Genomic DNA, 23,165 nt, shown 5'->3' on the forward strand with positions numbered 1-23,165 from the left:
GAAGCAGAACCAGCTTCATTTTCCTACTGCGCATGCTCCAAATCTTCTCTAATTATAGCCCAATTTCAACTCTAAGGACTCTAGCAAAATTACAAACCTTTCTTCACACATTAAGGCCCATAAATAAGGAACCAATTAAAACAATTACAACATAAATAAAGGTAAATCTAAATGCCAAAATTGTAATATATACATTTCAGCAACCATTGAATTCATCTCATGAACAAACACCTACCAAGCTAAAATTAACGTAAATTGAGTACTTAAATCATGCTCTGATACCACTTGAGATCTTAACAATTAACAAACATAAGAAATTAGGATTATAAGCACTCTAATTTCATCAATTTTAGTTAACAAGCATGCATGGTCATGTTAACATAAATTTAGGGTTTCAAGAACACAACCTTTGATGAAACTCAAATTATAGCAACTTCTTGTTGAATTTTGATCACAAACTGTTCGTGGACTACCGTTAGAGTCTTTCTTGCTATTCTTCGATCTTAGAATGGGTCGTGAGACTCAAATTAAAAAGAGATTTGAGAGGAATTTGAGAAATTGGAGAGGTTTTGTATGAATAGCAATAAAAGAGAACAATTCATTTTAATTTTCAGAATTGCATTAACCCAAGTTTAGTCAAATTTTTCTCTGTTTAAAGAATATTTCCATGCATTCAAAATGCATGATAAATTGACACCAAATCAATCCTAAAATAAGTGGGATTTTAAGTGTTGAATATGGGAAATGTGAGTTTTCCCACTAATCCCTTTTTCGTTAAAAAATTGATTTTCAAAAAATCAATTAAAATTTAATTTTAATTTTAATTAAAATTAATTCAGTTAATTAATTTTAAATAAGATTTCTTTAAAATTAATTAAAAATAAAATTAATTATAATAATTAATTTTAAATAATTAATTAAATAATTTAATTAATAAAATTAATTTAATATCAAATATGAAATTAACAATGAACATCAATCCCAAACATGAATCTTTATTCATGCATAACACTTAAACATTATATTACATATAATTATCAATAATTTCCTAAATCGAAGTTAAGCTCTTCAAATTCTCTCATCACACTGTTCCAAGATTTAGTCCGATATGAGCTGGCAGGAGGACCTAATGGATCTACAGATCATGAACTCCAACAATCCGAGATTAATCGGCTAAACCCATTAACCCAAAATTATTAACCCAATTAATCAACATTCATTAACTATTAGGACACTCCACTAAAGTCCAGTAACTATACTCTCCTCACTGTAGATATATTTTTGTCCACTTGATTTAACCATGATTAGTAAATCAATCCTTCACAAATTGTTTGTAATTTCAGCTAGGTCAAAATTACAGTTTTACCTCTATAATTACATTTTGCTCCTTAAGTCTCACTGATCCTCTAATGAACAATTGGTTTATGGTCTAACCATCAAAACGAGTCTCTCTCAAGCCTTAGTGAGGGTGGGACTCCTTTTTCAAGTCCTGGATTCAACACTTAAAAGAACAACCTATCTACTAACCTTAAAAGCGGGTAGGAAGAAAGTTTGTGTTGCAGGACTATGTCCCCAGCTATCTACCCAGTCTTACTCCTAAAATAGGAGGCTTATTGGGTCAGCAATGTTGAGTCACTCTCACCCATGCAGATTAAAGGATAATCTCGAATAAATAAGAGTTCATAGTCAGCATGAACTCAGCTTAGGATTAAGATCAAGTTACCTAGGTCATCGAATTGAAATAGTCAGTCTTATCAGTAAACAGTGTTATAAAGTAAAAGTGACTATTTCGTGGTTTGATTTTATGCAAACTCATTACATAAGATGCCCCACTCGCATGTCTCCACATGAACGATTCATGATCACTTCGTTTGTAACACTTCACAATTATTGTAACAATTAAAGAGTGGGTTGCATCCATAGTGTCCCCATGATAAGGTATCCAGTCTAATCCCTATACTATAGACCGTTTTGGCTATTATTCGAACTTGATCCACTTTTATGTCTCCATATAAAGTCCAAGTATTCATGCTATAACCAGGGGTTCTTAGTTTATTGGATTTAAAGTTTAAAACGGTGTAATTCACATATTCAATAACAATTTACTGAATAGGCCCCAATAACTTCTTTATTGCAAAATAGAATATGTTTAATGTTACAAACCATGAGTTTCAGGACATACAACATATACGGGGTGAAACGTGGGAGTAAAACCTATGATCTCTATAATTATATTAAGAGCAAGTCTAATACCATTAGTGACTCAAATAATTATGACACGTATTTTTTATATTGTTCAGAATATAGCATGTGAATTCTTGAAAAAAAAAATATAACATGTGAAGTGATGAACCTTTAATGTGTGTATATATTTATATATCTACGTATGTATATATATCTTCAAACACAATCAGATTGAATATAATTCGTTCTTCAAATAGATTGCATGTTTTAATTACAAATTTAGAGATGGGTCCCTCACTACATTTGATTATAGAGCACTTGTAAACAATAATAAACGTGATCGAATGAAGTCCACTTTTGAAGTTACCATTTAATTACATTTCTCCCTCCATAAACATGATCTTAATTTGTATTTGATTGAAATAAAATTTAAATCTCTCACATTGAGAATAACAATACTTGTGTCTTTGTAATAAAGAAAGAGAAAATATATTTACGAAAAATAAAAATAAAAATACAAAGCCGTACTTTCATGCAATAATTCAATTTCAGCTTTTAGTCTGTCGGTTACTGTTATGGCTTCAATGAGCTAATATATTATTGTACTTATTATATATATACACATGATTGTAAATGCATGGGAAGACATAAATGCTCTGGCCCTCGTTAAACAAATACAACTGTCGAATAAAGTCACCATAAATGTAAGAATTGTGTAACATTTATTTTTATTTGCTATCGGGGTATTTTAAAACTCATTCCCAGTATTAATGTTTCTCCACAAGTCAACCAAAAACACAAAGGTTCCATTTATAAGGCATCGAAGGAGAAACAAAGAGTGAGACCAACAGAGATAACAAACAGAAATCTATCTTAATCATGGCTTAGAAAGATTGGAGGATCAGATAGGCAAGGAAAGGATTACATGTGATATGGGTAATTCTATATTTGAGAGTGATTCTAGAATGATTAATCATTAAAAATTAAATTTGATATGAAGATTGTGCTAAATTAATATGAAAAAAGTGGTTTTAATTATATTAAAATAAATCACTCTCAAGTTAGGATGGAAATATCACTTTTGAAGTTTCTTTTGAGAGAGGAGGGAGGAATTTGAAAAGCATTAGCCATGAAGTCAAATGTAGGGCAGAATCTAAAGCCTATAAATATTGGGTATCGAACTTAGAAACTAATTCTTTCATTTGAAACAAGATTGGACATTAGTTTGACGGAAAAAATAGAAAAACGACCTAAACCTAAATGGCAGTGAGCTAATCAAAAGGCTTCCTGTCTAAAGAGAGCAGAAATTTCACAAAAGAATTTGTGAAAACACTCAAATTCCAGAGTTCTCTGTGGCTACTCTGACTGTTTTCATAAACTATTCTTCTGAGAAATCATATATAACACGAGTTAAACAAAAAGAAATATCTAACAGTCTCACAGAAACATGGTACAGAAAACAAGGAACAATAAGCATCAAACATGAAGATTAGATATACATCTTACACACTGGTGAAGAATCAAGATAGCCATTAAATAATCAACCAGGTAAATATATGGACTGCAGGAAATTCGAACTCCTAGTAACTACAGGACAACTTCATTTAGCCTCCAAAATTCTTCTACAAAAGAAGTCAAGGGTTCATCATAGCATTAGAATCATCTTCTTCTGCATCTCCCAATTCGCTGAACATATATTGATTTTGGTACTCCATCAAGTACTGAGTTGATCTCTTCACATCTAAGAACAGGTGGTATACACGATTTATGTCTTCCATCTCCACAATCTTCCCCTTTCGCTTTTGACATGCCAATGCAGCTGCTGTGATTAAATGGATGGCATATCTAAGTGATGTTTCTACGCCAATTGTGGTCAAAAGTCTCTTCGCCTCTTCAGACATTTCCACTTCTTCCTCTTGAGATCTGATATCTAAAATCTTTCGTATTTCATCCTCCGTATAAGGTTGAGTAGAAATTATAAGTAATCGATCAAGAAGATCAATAGGAATACCATGTGGGGATTTGTAGTTTGTTCCCCGGATTGTGGTAATCCCCCTATTAGTAGCAACAACTAGTATTGGAGCCATCTCATTCTCCAAAGCACGATTAAGGAAAGAGAAGCACTCAATATCAAGCATGTGGACCTCATCAATAAAGAGAACACCCGGAACTATCTCGGCCTTGCCTTCTTCCCTCCACTCAGCCACTTTGGTATCAATTTGTTCCCTTACTTCAGCACGAATTTCTCCAGTATCCCCAGTGAATAGAGCTAAGAAACCTTGTGTTCTGGAGACAAAGGACAATAAAATGAGAACATAACTCCCAGAAATATACAAGGCCATGAGTATGACCAATTGTATAAAGTCGTAAACTGAAGAGTATAATTAATTTACACATAAAGTATTGAGAAAAGACATATTATGCCTTTAATAGAGGTAAGCAGTCAAAAACAAAATTGCCCAATGCTATGTCTTACAAAACAGAGGTCAGTAATTCAATTCTTCCCATCCTTGGAAGAACAAAAAACCAAGAAAGGGGGAAAAGCATGATCAATGGCGTGAAACACACAGTATGCATGTAATTGGGGAATGAGACCATTACATGCAATATGATATATTGAGAAACAGAGATCGAATCCTTCAAATCTCCTTGAATTAACAAAAGTTGAGGAAGTGCAAAATAACAGAACAAACTACATTATGACTAGTGGTAGTAACTGCCAAAGTCACACAAGTATGTCAATTCCACCTAAGCTCAATATGCTAGATGTACATGTACTTATAGAAGTTCGTCAAGAAGAGAAGGTACATTTTGGGAAACACAAAGACCGACTGGGGAAACCCAATCCCATACACTGGAGTATAACATACATTGCATGGTAAGCAAGTTACATAGACACAGACCAAGACATCAAACATTCTAAAAAGAAGGTATTATGTCAACTTGGCAAGAGTAAAGCAGAATTGAATCTGCATTAATTACAAAAAAGAATGCAATAGACAGGAGCTGAAGCACCTGAAATGTAATTTAAAGTCCCGCTTTGGAGAAGCAAAAAGAGATACAATAGAGTCAAAACCTTTACAAAAAACATTAGGCTGAGACATATTAGTTCTTTTTACAAAAATACACACAACCTACAGAATTACATCAAGGGATTATACCGAAACAAACCACTCCGAGTAGGGAGAAAGGAGAAAGAGGAAGCATTCCTCTTCCACTCCTCTTTTTGCAAGGCAATGAGCCATGAAGTTGTGACTTAATATCAGTACGGTTGGTCATATAGGTGCTGTTTACCATCCCATCGCATTGGAAATTATATTGACAGCTCTCAGTAACAAACAGCAAACAAAATTTTCACAAACCATCATTGGAGGGCATCTGATACCACAATCCCGATTCTCAATTACTTCTAACTGTAAACAAACAAAACCTTGCAAAATATTTCAATCGTATGACTCTATGTGTATATAATTTGCAGAGACCAATAATTCTAAGCGACATTGTTTGCTCTATTAGTCTCAGCTGCACAATTTTCAAAGACACATAACTCGACAAAAATGGATTTGAAAAGTTTAAGGGAAAACTAAATAACCTGCTATTGATGACATCTATCTCATGGAGTGTGACACAATGTACAACCTCCTTCCGCTTTTGCAACTCACCATCGGGGCATTGCACAAACTTTGTTTGGGGACCCATTGCATCATAATCCCTGGACCTAGAGAAAGACCTCCCTAGCTTAGTAATTTTCCCTGAGGCCTTATCAATCGCAATTACATCGCCACTCTGCACCTTTTCCTTTCCCAAAGCTTCAATCATCTTCGCCCCCAAATCATATACCGTCTCCATGTCCGTCGTTTTCAAAGTAAGCTTCCCAGTCTTCGACGCTGCCCCGGCAACCGCTGGCCTGTCTATTTGAACCTCAACGACCTCTCCTTCAATTATCTCGGTTTCTTCCTTTATTCGGACGCCGATTGATTTACGAAAGGCCTGCATCAATGCTTCAGTTTTGGACATTTCCAGAGAAAAGAGCTCACTGCCAGCAATCATCGCGAAAGGAGTTTCAAGGCCAAGGGACTTAGCCATGCCCATGGCAATAGCAGTCTTGCCAGTACCAGGCTGACCAGCGAGGAGAACAGCCCGACCGGCAATTTTTCCTTCTTTGATCATCTGAAGAATGACCCCAGCGGCCTTACGAGCGGCGGTTTGGCCAACCATTCCCTCCGAGACGGCCCGTGGTTCAAGGGAGGAATCAAGGCCGAGGCCGCGGATGTGGGAGTGCGCCCCAATGCGCTCAATTCGCGTTAGGTCGCGGCTCTCCGACAGCTTCAGCTCCGCCATCGTAAGAACTGATGATGGTAATTTGGTTGGTTGCTGAAGGACGCAGGAACAGAGCGTTATGAACTAGGGTTAGGGTTCAGGGTTTTGCAAACTCGAAGAAACACTTCTTCTTGTTGGCGTTCGGAGGGTAATTGTATTAAATCGCATGCTCTAAATCCCTCCCTCAAAAATTGACAATATATCATTTCGAGCACAAAATTAAATTATTCCTTCTCCTAAACTTAGATGCAGTTAAACATAGGTATGGAGAAAATATAAGAAATTTATAGAAAATAGGAAAATTAAATTTATGGAAATCTAGAATTCTCATTCTTCAATCCTTTCTTTTAATTTTCTGTCCATGTGTGTCTTCTTAAAACTACAAAATACCATTATTTATAAGCAATTTGAGAGGTATAAGCACACTAAAATGGGTATTTATTTCAAGAGTTGAGATTGGATGAGTTAGGCATCATAAGTCCAATCCTTGTTTGGGGTAATGATCTTTCCTATACTTTTTTCCATGGGTTTGAATAGTGAATAGTAAACACTATTCAAACTCATGGGTTTTTTTTTTTGTTCTAACTTAATCTAGGAAGTTTGTCGATCAACTTCTGGATACTGCCTTCGGTGACTGCCGCTGACCAATTTCGACTGCTTCCAGTGACTACCATTGGCCAACTCCGCCACTTCTAGCAACCCCATCGACGATAGGGATGGCAACAGGGTTGAGGCGGGGCGGGGATACACTCCCCATCCCCATGGGGATTTTTAATCCTCGTCCCCACCCTATTCCCCATTTTAAGGAGTCGGGGTCGGGGCTGGGGAATCCCCGGTCGGTGATTCAGGTCCCCGTAGGGAAAAATTTTTTCTTTTTATTTTATTATTTTAAATTAACTAAATTAGTATTTATATTGAAATTTTAAATTTTATGTAATAAATTAGTATTATTGTTACATATATTTGTTTAAATTAACAATTAAAAAATATTTTAATATTTTTAATTATAAAATTTATTATATTAGAAAATTAAAATTAAAAAAAATAACTGAAACAATTGATAGACACTTACCAGTGATATGGTCTATCACTAATAGACTATTTAAATTTGGTCATATTTGTAATTTTTTTTACATTATGTTAAATCTACTAATACTTTGGGTCTAATGTCTATATTTGCAACCGTCTCTAAAAAAAAAAAAAAAAAATAGAAGAGAGTGTTTTTTAAAAAAATATTATTGTAATTAAACTAAAGGTCTCTTTGGAATGACTTAGAAAAAAATGTTCATTGATTATGGATGGCAAAATTTCCCGCGGGTCCTGATCCGATCGAGACGGGGAATCCCCGGTTTGACTAGGTATTTAGGTCAAATTGGGGATTTAAATCGGGTCTCCGGTCGGGAAGGGATCCCCTCCCCCCACCCTCATCCCTGACCCCGAACCCGATCCTTGCCCTCACCTCAACTTTTTTAATTATTAGTATATAATAATAATAATAATAATAATAATAATAATAATAATTATAATTAAAAAAAAAAAAAACTGAAACAAAACTTTTAACTACCCAAAGTGTTTAGCATATATAACATAATGTAAAAAAGATTATAAACATGGCCAAATTTAAATAGTCATAGACCATATTATTGATAGGAGTCTATCATGATAGACCATATCACTAGTAAGAATTTATCAACGATAGAAATCTATCACTGATAGAATTGGCTATATTTGTAATTTTTTTAAATGATGTTATTATACACTTGGTTATTATTTCTAAAAATGCTATCAATTGCAATTACTTTTTTAATTAATTATTAGATTTTTTTTTAGTTCTCTCTTCTTCCGTGTTTAAAATTAATGTTTCCTTTATTTTAGGAGACTTCATTTATTTTCTATTTTTCCAATTGAAAATTGGTCATCTATATATTGAGATCTCAAGTATATGTCGAATATATTTGTAATTGTATAATTAGGTATATTTATTTAGACTATATATGTGTATAGAAAGTCCTAACTTAATTTAATATTTTCATTTTTTTCCATTGGTCAATTTAACTAGCCCTAAGATTGAGAATTCTTTTTTAAACATAAAGGATTAAAATGTTGATAACAACTTAGCGCCAAATGAAAATAAAAATTCAAACTTTATGAATTTTATTATTCCTAAAATGTAATTTGATTAAAAAAAATCATAATGTTTCAATAATTGATTTTAAGACTAAAATACTAGTTTATTTCAATTTGAAGTTAGCATGTTATGGTAAAAAAATTGATCATTTTCAAATTAGTTCAAGTGGCAAAGTTTATGAAGCCTTGTCTCAAGACCTAGTAAAATTAAAATACCAAGTTATTTAAAAAAATAAATTAAATAAAATTATAAATTTAGTCACATCTCTATTTTTTTTTAAAAAAAATATTCTTCAAAAATTTTTTAGTTTATTTTAAACTTACTATTATTAAAATAATTAAGATGTCAAGTTTGAACTAATCCAAAATCTAACCACTAATTAAATACAAGAAAATATTTCAAAAACTCAAGATTTATAAATCTGCACAAGCTTCCGAAATTTGCACTCCAAACACAGGTTTCTTAAACCCAAACTTCTAAAACATGCATTCTAGACAAAGTATTTTTAAACTCATGCTATCTAAACCTCTCAGCCTAATCCCTAGACTTAACATTCCAAGTTTAAGATTCCACTATACACCAAACACCCTCTAAGAATTTGTAATTGTAGGACATATGGACAACATGCATAAATACACATGAGGTTAGTGGAAGAATGTCATTAAGCATTGTGCATATATTTTGTAGTATATATAACACTCTCCCTTAGATGCCATTAAATTTATGAAATACGCCTCATTGAAAGCTTACTACCAAAAAAAAAAAAAAAAAAAAAAACCAATGGAAAAAAGATCCTAGTGAAGGAAAAAAAAAACATATTTCATACTGTAGGGATCAAATCGCAAACGGAAGCGTGAGAATGCCTTGCATTTCGAAATTCGATTTTTAAAGAAACAAACTACATAAAACTAAAACAGAATAGAAGAGGATAAACATCATAATAAACATGCATATAAAGGAGAAACAAAAGGGATGAACGATTCTTACTTTCGTAGATTCCCAAACTTCTCAAAATTCCTCTTGTTCTTCACACGAACATCTTCTCAACAATCACCAACACCACCACAAGAATAACTTTGTTATTCTCTAGGATTCTAAGAGCTGGATGAGTGGTCTCCAATATCTGGAAGAGGAAGAGATAAAGAGATTGTAGAGAGAGTGTAGAGATGAATTATTTTGGAGGCTAGGGTATATTTTTGTACAAACGAATGCTTGCCCTAAATGGGCTAATAGGATGAATTTATATGGAGAAAGGTTTACTCCTTCTCCAAGTATTTCTTTTTTCACCCTTGATGCCAATTAATTAAATAACATCTTATTTAATTAATTGACGCGTTAATTAAATAATCACATATTAAATCTTATTTAATAACTAATTAATTAATTAATATATAAACATCACATATTTATATGCTTCCATCTCTTTAACATTATAATTAATTAATTCTTCATGAATCTAATTCACATAAATTCAATATTTGAATCTCATTCAAATATTTCTCTCTAACATAATTTAAATTATAATCACATCTATAATTAATTATATATTAATCACATTAAATACAATTTCCTCAATTGATTTGAACAATTCAACTCATTCTTCATTAATATCCTTTAGTAAGCTAACAAGGGGATCTGGTGTACCTACAAATTAGAAGCTCCAACGATATGAGATTAATTGGCTAAACTCATTAACCAAATTAATCAATATTCGTTAACTATGGGTACACTCAACTAAAGACCCACATATACACTCTTCTTACTGCAGATATATTTTTGTGTTCGCGGATATAGATCAATAATAACAAGTTAGTTCTTCACGAGTGTTCGTAACACCAGCTAGATCAAATGACCATTTTACCCCTAAATTACCTCTGTATTCTTAAGTACCAATGCTCCTCTAATGAACAATGGTCCAACCATTAAGCAGAAATCCCTTTCGGGCCAGTGAGAGGGTGGAGCCCTTTGTTTAAGTCCTTGAGATACCACTTAAAGGAATACTCATCTACTTACCCTAAAATGGGGAATGAGTGAACTTCATCTTGTATCATTATGTTTCTAACTCTCCACTCGGTTTTGTCCCTAAAATGGTAGGTTTATTGAGTTGGAAAATTGGCCACTCTTACCCATACAAATCAAAGGACAATTTCTCGTAAACAGGAGTTCATAATACAGTCAAGATTAAGACATAAGTTGCCTAGGTCATCCTATTGAAATAGAAATCTAACTAGTCAACAGTGTTACATCTAGTGGGTACTATTTCGTGATCTGCTCTTATGCAAACTCATTGCATAGGATATACTCACTCCCATGTCATCTATACGAACGCATTGGATCATTGTGTTTGTATCAAATATAAATTGGGTTGTATTTATAGTGTCACTAGGATAAGGTACCCAACCTTATCCCTATACTATAAATTCTTTAAGTTTTATCTTGAACATTGATCCCTGTATGTCTCCACATACATTTCAAGACTCATAAGACAACCTAGAATGTTAGTTTATTTGATTTAGGATTATTAAGGCAAAATAGAATACAACACAATCAATAACATTTATGGAAATAACATCGATAACTCTTTATTGACGATGATCAATTATTTACATTTACTATCTATGAGTTTTAGAGCATAAAACCCAACACATATAATTTATACTCTTAAAAGAATACAATATATTTGTTCCCTTTCACGAAAACATCACTTAAGATCTCTGAGTCGTCGAATTTCAATGTTATGCACCAATTTTTCAAAGGTTGTGGTAGGTAATGACTTTGTAAATAAGTTTGCCAGATTATCCTTCGAACAAATTTGTTGTACTGTGATGTCGCCATTTTCTTTAAGATCATAAATGTAGAAAATTTTGATGAAATATGTTTTGTTCTATCTCCTTTAATATACCCCCTTTGATTTGAGCTATACATGTTGTGTTGTCTTCGTATAATATCGTTGGAAGATTTTTACCAGAAGACAAGCCATATATTTTATGAATGTGCTGAATCATTGATCTTAACCATACACATACTCGACTATCCTCATGCATTGCAAGAATTTCAACATGATTTGAGGAAGTAGCAGTTAATAGTTTATTTCACTAGTCACCATGATATAACAGTTCCTCCACATGTGAATAAATAATTTGTCTAAGATCTAGCTTTGTGTGGATCAGATGAATATACTGAACTTGTATGACCAACTAAATAAAAATTTGATTTATTTGAATAAAACAAACCCACATCAATTGTTCCTCGGAGATTTATGGAGTATATGCTTAATTCCATTCCAATGTCTTTTTGTTGGAGAAGAACTATATCTAGCTAATAAGTTTACTGAAAATTCAATATTTGGTCTTGTATTATTAGAAAGATACATAAGTGCACCAATTGTACTAAGATATGGTACTTCAGGACTAAGAAGTTCTTCATATCATCTTGAGGCCAAAATATATCTTTCTTTACGTCCAGGGGAAACAACTTCTACTAGAATGTTTAATGGATTTGCTTTGTCCATATAGAATGTTTTCAAATTTTTTTTGTATAAGTTGACTGATGAACAAATATCTCATCTGCTAAATGCTCAATTTGCAAGCCAAAGCAAAATTTTGTTTTTCCGAGATCTTTCATCTCAAATTCTTTCTTAAGATATTCTATTGCCTTTGAAAGCTCTTTAGGAGTTCCAACTATATTTAAGTCATCAATATATACAATTATAATACCAAATCCTTACTGTGATTTCTTTATAATAACACACAGATATGTCAGATTGTTTTGATATCTTTCTTTCAACAAACATTCACTCAAGCGATTGTACCACATTCACCCTGATTGTTTCAATCCATATAGTGATATCTATAACTTTATGAATTTGATTCTTGGGAACTTGATTTATATACTTCAGTTATCTTAAATTCTTCTGGGATTCTCATATTAATGTCATTATCAAGAGATCCATGTAAATATGTTGTGACAACATCCATAAGATGCATGTACAAACTTTCATACACAGTTAAACCAATTAAATATCTTAGTGTAATTGCATCCACCACTAGAGAATACATCTCCTCATAATCAATACCAGGTTTTTATGGAAATCCTTGAGCAACTAATCTTGCTTTATATCTTACGACCTCATTTTTTCATTTAATTTTCTCACAAATACCCATTTATATCCCACAGGCTTGACATCTCTGGTGTTCGGACTACTAGTTAAAAAGCTTGACATTTTGAAAGTGAGTTTAATTCTGCTTCGATTGCTTCTTTCCATTGAAACCAATCTTTTCTATGTAGACATTCTTCAACAAATCTTAGTTCAGGATCCTCATTTCCATATGTAATATCAAAAGCAACATTATATGCAAAAGTGTTGTGAATAACTATATTAATTCGGTTATATCTTTTCCCTGTCATGGCATAGTTTATTGATCATTATTATCTTTAGGTATTTCACCTTCTTCACTAGTCCTGTCCAGGGTCTCTTCATGGGCATCAATATCCTTAATCAGGTCTGTTTTTTCTATTGTCTCTTTTTGAGGATTTTTATCATCGGAACCTATTGGTATACAATACCTCTGGTGTATTCAAGACTCATTAGTGAGAACTTGTTGTGTTGGGATATCAATTTTCAATGGAACATTTGCAGCTAGTATATATGATTTAGGTACTTTCTTAGCATCTATAAATGCATTTGGTAATTGATTTCTTATATTTTGTAAATGAGTTATTTTCTAAACATCAAGTTTACATTGATCTGTACGTGGATCTAAATGAGACAATAATGATGCATTCCATGTAATTTCTTTTTTCAACTTCTTAATTCATCCCCCTAATGTTGGAAAATTTGTCTCATTAAAATGATAATCAACAAATCGTGTCGTAAATACATCACCTGATAAGGGTATTAGATATTTAATAATTAACAGATAATCATATCCAACATATATTCCTAACCTCCTTTGAGGACTCATCTTAGTGTTAGGATTCATGTCCTAAATCTCATAGTCTGTGTAATAAACAATTTTTTTTTTTAATAAATAAAGAGAATGTTTATTTAATGAATTAAGTATTCTATTATTTGCATAATTCAAAATCCAGTAAACTAAGATCTAAGGTTTTTTTTAATGTAACTTGAACAGTAGGTGGTTGACATAAAATTGGATCGTGTTCAAGGAATAACCTGAAAGGTCCATAGTATATAAATAAGGTTGGGTATCTTATCCTAGTAATATTATGGATATGACCCACTTTGTAAATGTCATAACAATTGTAAGTGTTACAAACGATTTGATCTAAATCGTTCATATGATGACATATAAGTTGATCTCAATCCTGAGTGATTTATGAACTCCTACTCATAAGGATCGTTCTTTGATTTGTATGGCTGAGAGTGGCTTTAGCTGTCGACTCAATATGCCTACCATTTTGGGAACGATACCAAGTGAGGAGTTGGGAATCTAGCTACATAAGATGAAATTCACTCCTTCTCGACTTTAGGAAAGTAGATAGATTTTCCCTTAAGTGCTGACTTCCAGACTTGAACAATGAGGTCCTACCCTCCTTATTTATGATTGGACTATAATAGAATTGTCCATAAGAGGATCAATGGTACTTTAAGTACAAGAGGTAATCATAAGGGCAAAATGGTAATTTGACCCAGCTTTAATTACGAAATTTATGAAGGGTTAACTTACAAATATGGTTAATTCAATGGAACATAAATATAGTGCAGTTCATTAGAGTGCAGCTATAACTCTTTAGAAGAGTGCCTCATAATTATTAAATGGTGATTAACTTAATTAAAGAGTTTAATTAATTAATCATGAATCATTGGAGCTTATAACTGTAGGTCCATTAGGTCCTTCTGCTAACTCATAAACAGATTCAATAAGGATTTTAAATTGGAAGAAATTTGAAATGTTCAATTGTTTTAAGGGAATTAAATTGTATATGATACAATTAATATAATGTATATTGATACATTATAATATATAGTAATAAAATTAATGTAAATTGAGATTCATATTAAAACTAAAAAGATTATGTACATGATTTTAGATATATAATTGATTAATTAAATAAGATTTAATTAATTTAATTTAATTTATTTAAATTGATTAATAATTAATCTTTTTTTTAATTAAATATGTTTAGTTAACATGGATTGACTCCTCTGCATTATAGGGGAGTGGAGTAGTGGGGTGAGGGGAGTTACAATTCCCCTTACGTATTAAATATGAAGTGGTTGAGAATTTTTTTCTCAATTTTTTCCTTTGCAGAATTATTCCCATTGTATAATTTGTCTCACACCCTTGGTTCTTACTTACTACAAAGAAAATTTATCTGCCAAACCTTACCTATATTCCTTTGACTTCCAGGAAGGGTCCCACCATCCTCCTTGTCCAAAGAGGATAGCATAGAAGATCTTTGATCGTGTCACACTATTTAGAATATGTTGTAGTTTATCAAAACCCGGAGAAGAACTGTTGAAGAGATTCTACAAAGGTATAGTTCTTCTTCTCTTCATTCCTGTAGAAAATATGTTTATTTTTCCTTCATTGTTCTGTATTTATTATGTAATAAGAATTGGGGCAAAAGCGACTCTATGCTTTCGCTATAAGATTCAATCCTTTCAATTGGTATTAAACCAGGTTTTTTTTTCCTTGAATTGTTGTTCTAAATTTTTACAAAATAGTATTGCGGGTTCTTGTATGCATTTTGATGTATGAGAAAGGTTTGTGTAATAAATGTTTGCAAGTTTGGCATGTAGATTCAGAATTATTTCCATTGATAAGATTGATGTAAGAGCTCGTTGTTTTGGGCATTTATGTTTTGCCATCGAGTCTGCAAGTCTAGGTCTTTGATTTTAGCAAGAGCTCCTAAGGAAGAAGCTCGTCAAGAAGTTGTTCAGAACAACTTTACTATGTTGTGCGTTACACTCCAGCATAGCGTAAAGCACAATTTTAGCAAGAGCTTCATTGTTCTGTATTGTTTTATTTTATTAATTTAATTATTTCTTTTAAGGTGGCACTCCTGGTTTATTATTACTTTATAATACAGTTTTAATGTGCATGATATGTATACTTTAATTATATTATATGTTGCATATTGTTTGCCATATAATCTAAAATCCCACCATAGGATTAAACATACTCATGCATCATATTAGAATATAATTGTTATATAATATGATAGCATGTTTTAATATTTCATTAGTCTAATATAAGAGTTGTATTATTTAATAAAATTGCATGATCATGCATATTTTGTATATGTGCATGATGTATGTTATATAGTATGCATGTTATAGTATAATTATTATATTATATAGTTTAATGTATGATTAAAGCATGTATATTATATATATGTTTTTTATTTTCATTAATGAAAATAAATGATGCATGTTATAGATTTTATTGTTACAGAAATTACAATCTACAATGAAGAGTTCCATGCAAACATAAGGTTTTAATTAGTTTTTAAAAAGAGTCTAAAAGTTTGAAAATTAAAACTTTATGTTAAAATGTTTCTAATAAGATTAGAAATAGAATTTTTTTTTACTTGTTTTAATAGGATTAAAATAAGTCAATAAAGGATTAAATTTATAAAATATTGACTATAAGAGACCTTTGTCTAAGGATTGAGGTATTTAAATTGACAGAAACAGAACGCCCTTACCTGGGAACTGACCTGGAAGGTGAATTAGTCAAGATTTTATAAGCATGGAATAATGCATTAATTCATTTAAGTGCTTGGTGAATTAAAACGTTATGTTAAACTACCCAATATAAATGTTATATCGTGCAAATTTAAACATCACTTAGATAAACGACTTAAACTAAGTTTAACTAAGTAATGAACCATAATTTGTATAATACATAGTGGAAGAAAAAGTATATTTGATATACATTTACTTTCATGTTCTCCATTAAAAGTACACACTATGAGATCCATGCTCGACCTCATGGTGTCCTAGGTGCATCCTCCCTTCGGAAGGTGTTTGTATGGATCAATACCAAGGTGAATAGAAAGAATATTTATAGTGATGGGAGAAGGGTATGTGTCAACATTCTTATGGTCTCAAATTTCATACTCGACCTCGCGGTGCCTTGGGCGCATCCTCCCTCCGGAAGGTGTCTGTATGGAGTCAATATTAGGAAAAACTCTAGTAATGGATAGAACCGCCTTAGTTTTTGCATCAATATGGTTTTTCCCTTCGGTAGACTTATTGTGGTGGTACTCTTGGATCTAAAATGGTGGGTTACACTTACAAGAACCATTAAATAAGTTAATGTTTTTTTGACTAAAATAATGATAACTAAACACTATAGAAATAAAAGTTATTCTAGAGTATTTTTTTGGTTGAAAGTGTCCCAATTTAGTGAAGGAATAACTGATTACCCTTTGATAACTTTTAATTCTAAATCACTGAAGTATCATTGCAAAATAATATGAATTTAAGGTTTTTCATTATTATGATTGCTAACCTAGATTGGTTTTAAAGAGTTATGTAGTTTTCTAACTTAGATTAAAATTTGTTTATTTCAACAAACACACTAGTGTCATAATTAATTTGCCTTTTGCTGATAAACTTATTGGCGATAATTACACAACTTGGAAAAGCACTATTAACACTGTGTTGGTAATTGACAACCTGAAATTCATCTTAGTTGAGGAATATTCTCAAATACTTACCCTTAATATTGCACAAAATGTTCGCGAGGCATATAAAAGATGGATTAAGGCCAACGAAAAGGCCCGTTCATATATCTTGGCTAGCTTGTCTGAAGTTCTAGCTAAGAAGCACGAGAACGTGGTCTCTGCTCGAGAGATCATATAATCGTTGCGTGATATGTTTAGGCAGCCATCCATAATTCATCTTTCATGCTCAGATGCAAGAAGTGACCTTTATCAGAAAACATGTTCTCAACATGATGATTTATTTCAATGTGGCTGAGATAAACGGGTCAGTTATTGATGAAGCCAGCCAGGTCAGCTTTATTTTGAAGACTTTTCCGAAGAGTTTCCTCCAATTCCATCGTAACACCTTATGAATAAGCTAGACTACAACCTAACCACTCTTCTTAATGAGTTATAGACCCATGAGTCCTTGATAAAAATCAAAGGGCAACATGGGAGGCAGATGTTGCTAGCTCTTCTAGGAAGTTCCACAGAGGTTCGGCCTCTAGGACTAAACCTAGACCTTCTTTTTCTGGTTCAAAGAAGTGGAAGAAGAAAAATGATGGTAAGAGGAATAAAGTTGCCTGTAACGACCTAACTTTTTTAGATTTCTAGCGGGTCATTACTATCATTTGTGCAATTTTTAAAGTAGAAATCACTTGACAATGTTAATGTAAAATAATAAATTTCTAAATACATAAATAACAAAAATAAGATTTGGTTCAGGATCCTTAAAAACTTTAATAAAAACAAAATATTTAAATGTCAAATTTCCAAACTCAATCATTTCAGATGAAAACACATTCAAAATCTTTTAAAAATTGAAACTGAGCAAAAGTATTAACAATTTTCCCATATGGCACCTTCAACAATTCTCCTCGCTAAGTGCCTAGTACGTTCCTTGTCTATACTTGAAAAACATATCATAATAAAGGAGGAGTATAAAAATACTTAGTATGTAAACCCACTACTGGGGTTAGACTGTGCATTTATATCCTATAAATGCAAACATGCTTGTGAGACATGCATAATTCAACCATTCATGGATAGTCTTCTAGTGAATAGTTTAACCCATCCTAATAAAAAGTGTAACATGGTTCCCATCGATCCACAGAGCTGTAATATAATTGATCCATGGAACTATAACACAATTGTGAACTCGTTGCTCCATGGAGATGTAATATAGTTGTGAACCCATTACCCACAGAGTTGTGATATAGTTGTGAACTCATTACCCACAATTATACAACTTAATATATTGAAAATCAACAATACTTCAACACATTCACTTTGAGAACTGTTGTGAGCTGATGTGAAGTCTTATTTAAAAACATGTATCTGAACTGATTATACTGGCACAAAGAAATCTCTACACGTGCGATAGAGCAACTGGTCATACTATATATCTGTAATCTCAAACTACTTAGCAGAGTGATTTGGTCAATTGGAAATTGCTCATACTCTAGAAGCGGAAACTGTGATGTCTTTCTTAGTAGCTATGTGTCTGAGAAACAACTTTGTTCAATTAAGTCTTATACTCATTAGAAACTCGGCATAAGGCTTTCTACTACCAAGGACTGTAAAACTTAATCTAGACAATTATCATGTTACTCTTAAGTCTTAAAACAATTGCATATCATTACTTATACCCTACTACGAACGAGTCTAGAAATCCCTCTAAAAATGAGGTTCCTGAAATCCCTGGACATGCAATTGAAAACACATCTCCATGGCCTCATAATAACTGCAACTAATGCTTGAAGATAACAACGTGATCCTAAGTCTATCTTGTGAATATCCATCTTCATAGAGTTGTTGAGCTTGTTGTCCATGCTAGAGAAAATATTATATCTGTGGCGCCCCAAGCCAAGGATTAAGATCAAGATTTAGAATCCTGATTTGGCACCTAATGGCCTCGGTAATCCCTACATCCCCTCTTGTTGTTGTCTAAAAAGGCAAGAAAGCCAAGTCTACAATTGCCATGTAGATGGACACTAAAAGAGGAACTGCCAAAGTACTTGGTTGAGAAGAAGAAAGCAAAATAAGGTAAGTATAATTTGCTTGTCTTAGAAACTTGTTTGGTGGAGAATGGTAGTTCTACCTGGATAATTGATTTAGGAGCCACTAATGATGTCTGTTATTCTTTATAGGGAATTACTTTCTGGAGGCAGTTAGTGGCTGGCGAGATGACCATGAAGATCGGTGTTGGATTTTATACCCTAAAACTTGTAGATAGTAAATGTTCTTAATTAACTATCATTACTAAAGAGTTATGGATGTTCAATCAATAAATTTTATTGTTTGTATTGTTGTCTAATTTGTCTTAATAGCCCTAAATCCAATAAACTAACATTCAAGGTTGTCTTAAGAGTCTTGAACTGTATGTGAAGACATACGGGGATCAATATTCAAGATTTAGCCTAAAGGGTCTATAGTATAGGGATAAGGTTGGGTATTTTATCTTGGTAACACTATGAATATGACCCAGTTGTGTTCGATACAAATGTAATGATTTGCATAAGACTGGACCATGAAATAGTAACCACTAGATGTAACACCATCGACTAGTTTGGTTCCTATTTCAATAGGATGACCTAAACGACTTAGTTTGGTTCTTGTTTACGAAGGATTGTCCTTTGATTTGTATGGGTGAAGGTGGCCAAGTCGTCGACCCAATAAGCCTACCATTTTGGGGACGAGACCGAGTGGGGAGTTGGGAACATAAATATTCAAGATGAAATTCACTTCTTCCCTCCTTGAAGTTAAGTAGATGAGTGTTCCCTTAAGTGGTATCTCCGGAACTTGAACAAAGGGCCTCCCTCTCATTAGCCCAAGAAGGGTTTCTGTTTATTGGTTGGACCATAAACAGGTTGTTCATTAGAGGAGCATTGGCACTTAAGAAGCTAAAGGTAACCTAAGGGTAAAATGGTAATTTGATCCAATTGGAGTTACGAACACTTGTGAAAGATTATCTCACTATTATTAGTTTATATCCGTAGACACAAAAATATATCTGCAGTGAGAAGAATGCAACTATGGGTCTTTAGTGGAGTATATCCATAGTTAACGAATATTTATTAACTTGGTTAAAGAGATTGACCAATTAATCTCATATCGATGGAGCTTCTGATCTATAGGTCTACCAGGTCACTTCGTTAGCTCACTAGAGGATACTTAAAAGGGATAATTTGAATTATTGAAATTAATTTGTATATAATTAATTATGGATATGATCTATAATTAAATTGGAAAGTAATATTTGAATAAGATTCAAATTAATTAACTCAAGTGAATTAGATTCATAAAGAATTAATTAATAAAGAGGTATTGCACATATACATGCGATGTATATAATAATTAAATATATACATTAAATTTGGATTAATGTATACATAGTTATTTAATTATTGTGCAAATTAAAATTAAACAAGTGTTATTTAATTGTGCAAATTAAATAAGTGTTATTTAATTAAATGAGCTAATTAATTAAATAAATATTATTTAATTAAATGAACTAATTAATTAAATATGTGTTATTTAATTAATTATAGAAAAGGAAAATATATATTTATAGAAAAAGGAAAATATATCAGGAAAGATCCTTGACCCTTCCTTATATAAAGACCTCCCCATGGTTCTTTGCAAATACATATTCATGCATAACTTTGGTTGTAGAGAAACTCTGACAATACATATTCTCTATGCCATAAATCCTCTTAATTCTCCAAAAACTCTATTCTCCTCTCTCTCCCCCAATAGTTGGATACTACCTATCCCACTATTGGAATCCCATAGAATAATGAGATTTCTCTCATGATAGTATTCAAGATCGCTCAAGGAGTTATTCGTGATCGAGATCATTTGGAGATCCGTTCGCCGGAACCTTGGAAAGGCTTGTTTGTGGCACTAGAGAATCTACAAAGGTAAGAACCGTTCTAACTCTTTTCTTTAGAAGCATGATAATTTACATGTTTATTTATTCTATTTAGTGTAACGATTTTGTTTAATGTAAAATTAAATCGCAGGATGCAAGACGATCTCACGTGAGACGCTTCCGTTGCGAGATTTGATACCTTCAATCGAAACAAGAGATGTCATCTCAGTCGTTGTCATGAGAAGGATAAAATTATCTTCCAAGAAATCTTTTCTATTATTAGATAATGTATTTGTAGTTCTTGATATCAAAAGAAACTTGATTTCAGTTGCTTATCAACTTTAAAAGATAACATATATGCGCTAGGAATGTAATGCTCCTCAATACTGAATTATTCAAAACAGCAGGAACTAAAAATAAAAGACAAAATTTTCTCCTAAAGAAAACACCCACCTTTGGCACCTAAGACTGGGTCACATAAATCTCAATAGAATTGAGAAATTAGTAAAGAACGGACTTTTAAATGAGTTAGAAGAAAATTCATTACCAGTATGTGAGTCATGCCTTGAAGGTCAAATGACTAAAAGACCTTTTACTAGAAAAGGTTGTAGAGCCAAAAAACCTTTAGAACTTGTACATTCAGACCTTTGTGGCCTCTTGGACGTTCAAGCAAGAAGTGGTTTTGAATATTTCATCTCCTTTATAGATGATTATTCAAGATTTGGGTATGTTTATGCAACATAAATCTGAAGTTCTTTAAAAGTTTAAAGAGTATAAGACTGAAGTTGAAAACTTATTAGGTAAAAAACAATTAAGGCACGTCGATCTAATCGAGTTGGTAAGTATATGAACTTGAGATACCAAGACCATATGATATAATATGGAATCACATCTCAACTCTCAGCATTCAGTACACCTCAACAGAATTGTGTATCAGAAAGGAGAAATTGAACTTTGTTGGACATGGTGAAGTCTATGATGAGCTAGGCTTATTTACCTGATTCCTTTTGAGGTTACGCAGAGAGATTGCAGTATATATCCCGGACAATGTTCCATTCAAAAGTGTTTTTGAAACACCTTTTGAATTATGGAAAGGTCATAAAGATAGTTTACAACATTTCAGAATTTGGGTATGTCCAACACATGTACTGATAACAAACAAAAAGAAATTGGAACCTCGTTCGAGGGTGTTGAAGGTTTGTGAAAACCCTACGGAAGCGTGATCGAATCCCATTTTAATTATTTTATAGAAACATAATAGTTCAGAGAATAAAAACAGATTATGCATTCAAAATGAAACACAACATGCTTTAAAACAAAATAAGAAATGAGAAGAGGAATTAGGGTTAGGATAATACTTACGCTTGTAGTCACAAAATCCTTCTCGAATTCCTCTTCAATTGATGATTTCAACAAACTCTCCAAAGTCTTCTTGGATCACGAACACACCAAAAAAAAATAGCAACTTCTAAGATCTAATTTGATTGGACACCACCACAATGGAAACAACAACATTTCCCCTTGGGTGAGAATCAAAGAGGGAGTTTGTGGGCTTCTCTTAATTTTGGAAGAAGTGGAGAGGGAAAAAAAATGAAAGGAAAGACTTTTTCAAGAAAACCACAGAGATCAACTCTTTCTCTCTCTCTTTTTTTTCGTGAGAACATCCAACAGGAAGAAAAGGAGACCTATCTCTTAATTGCCCCACTTCCACGATTTTTTAACGAGAGAATAATGGAGGCAGTTATTTTCATAACTCTCTCTTTTAATTAATTTAAACTAAACTAATTAAAACAAATTAAAAACAATTTGTAATTAAAATTAATATATAATTATATAATAACTAACTTACTATATAATATACATTATACTATAGGTTATATCTAATATAACATATACCCTATAGCTTATATTATATCAAATATAATATAACCTATAGTTTGAAATTCTCTCATTAAACCTATAATATTTAATATAAATTGAATTCTT

At 32.4% G+C, this 23,165-nt stretch overlaps 1 protein-coding gene across 1 annotated transcript; it reads right to left on the reverse strand.

Annotated features, from left to right (window-relative positions):
- Nucleotides 1-3,504: 3,504 nt before the first annotated feature.
- LOC120074322 (P-loop containing nucleoside triphosphate hydrolases superfamily protein) lies at nucleotides 3,505-6,713 on the reverse strand. The gene is made up of 2 exons (XM_039027410.2): nucleotides 5,777-6,713; nucleotides 3,505-4,470 (listed from the first exon to the last, which is right to left on the reverse strand). The coding sequence occupies exons 1-2, from the start codon at nucleotides 6,523-6,525 to the stop codon at nucleotides 3,819-3,821; spliced, it is 1,401 nt and encodes a 466-aa protein (XP_038883338.1). The 5' UTR covers nucleotides 6,526-6,713; the 3' UTR covers nucleotides 3,505-3,818.
- Between the last annotated feature and the right edge of the window lie 16,452 nt (nucleotides 6,714-23,165).

Source organism: Benincasa hispida, chromosome 3 (assembly GCF_027475165.1).
Source record: "Benincasa hispida cultivar pf3 chromosome 3, pf3_genome.v1.1, whole genome shotgun sequence".
Taxonomy (NCBI): domain Eukaryota; kingdom Viridiplantae; phylum Streptophyta; class Magnoliopsida; order Cucurbitales; family Cucurbitaceae; genus Benincasa; species Benincasa hispida.

Bases quoted from the DNA above. Each gene is read 5' to 3' on its own strand.
- LOC120074322 (XM_039027410.2), bottom strand. From the start codon at position 6,525: ATGGCGGAGCTGAAGCTGTCGGAGAGCCGCGACCTAACGCGAATTGAG. The intron at 4,471-5,776 runs GTTATTTAGTTT...CTTTGTCTCCAG, and splicing joins ATAGATGTCATCAATAGCAG to AACACAAGGTTTCTTAGCTC.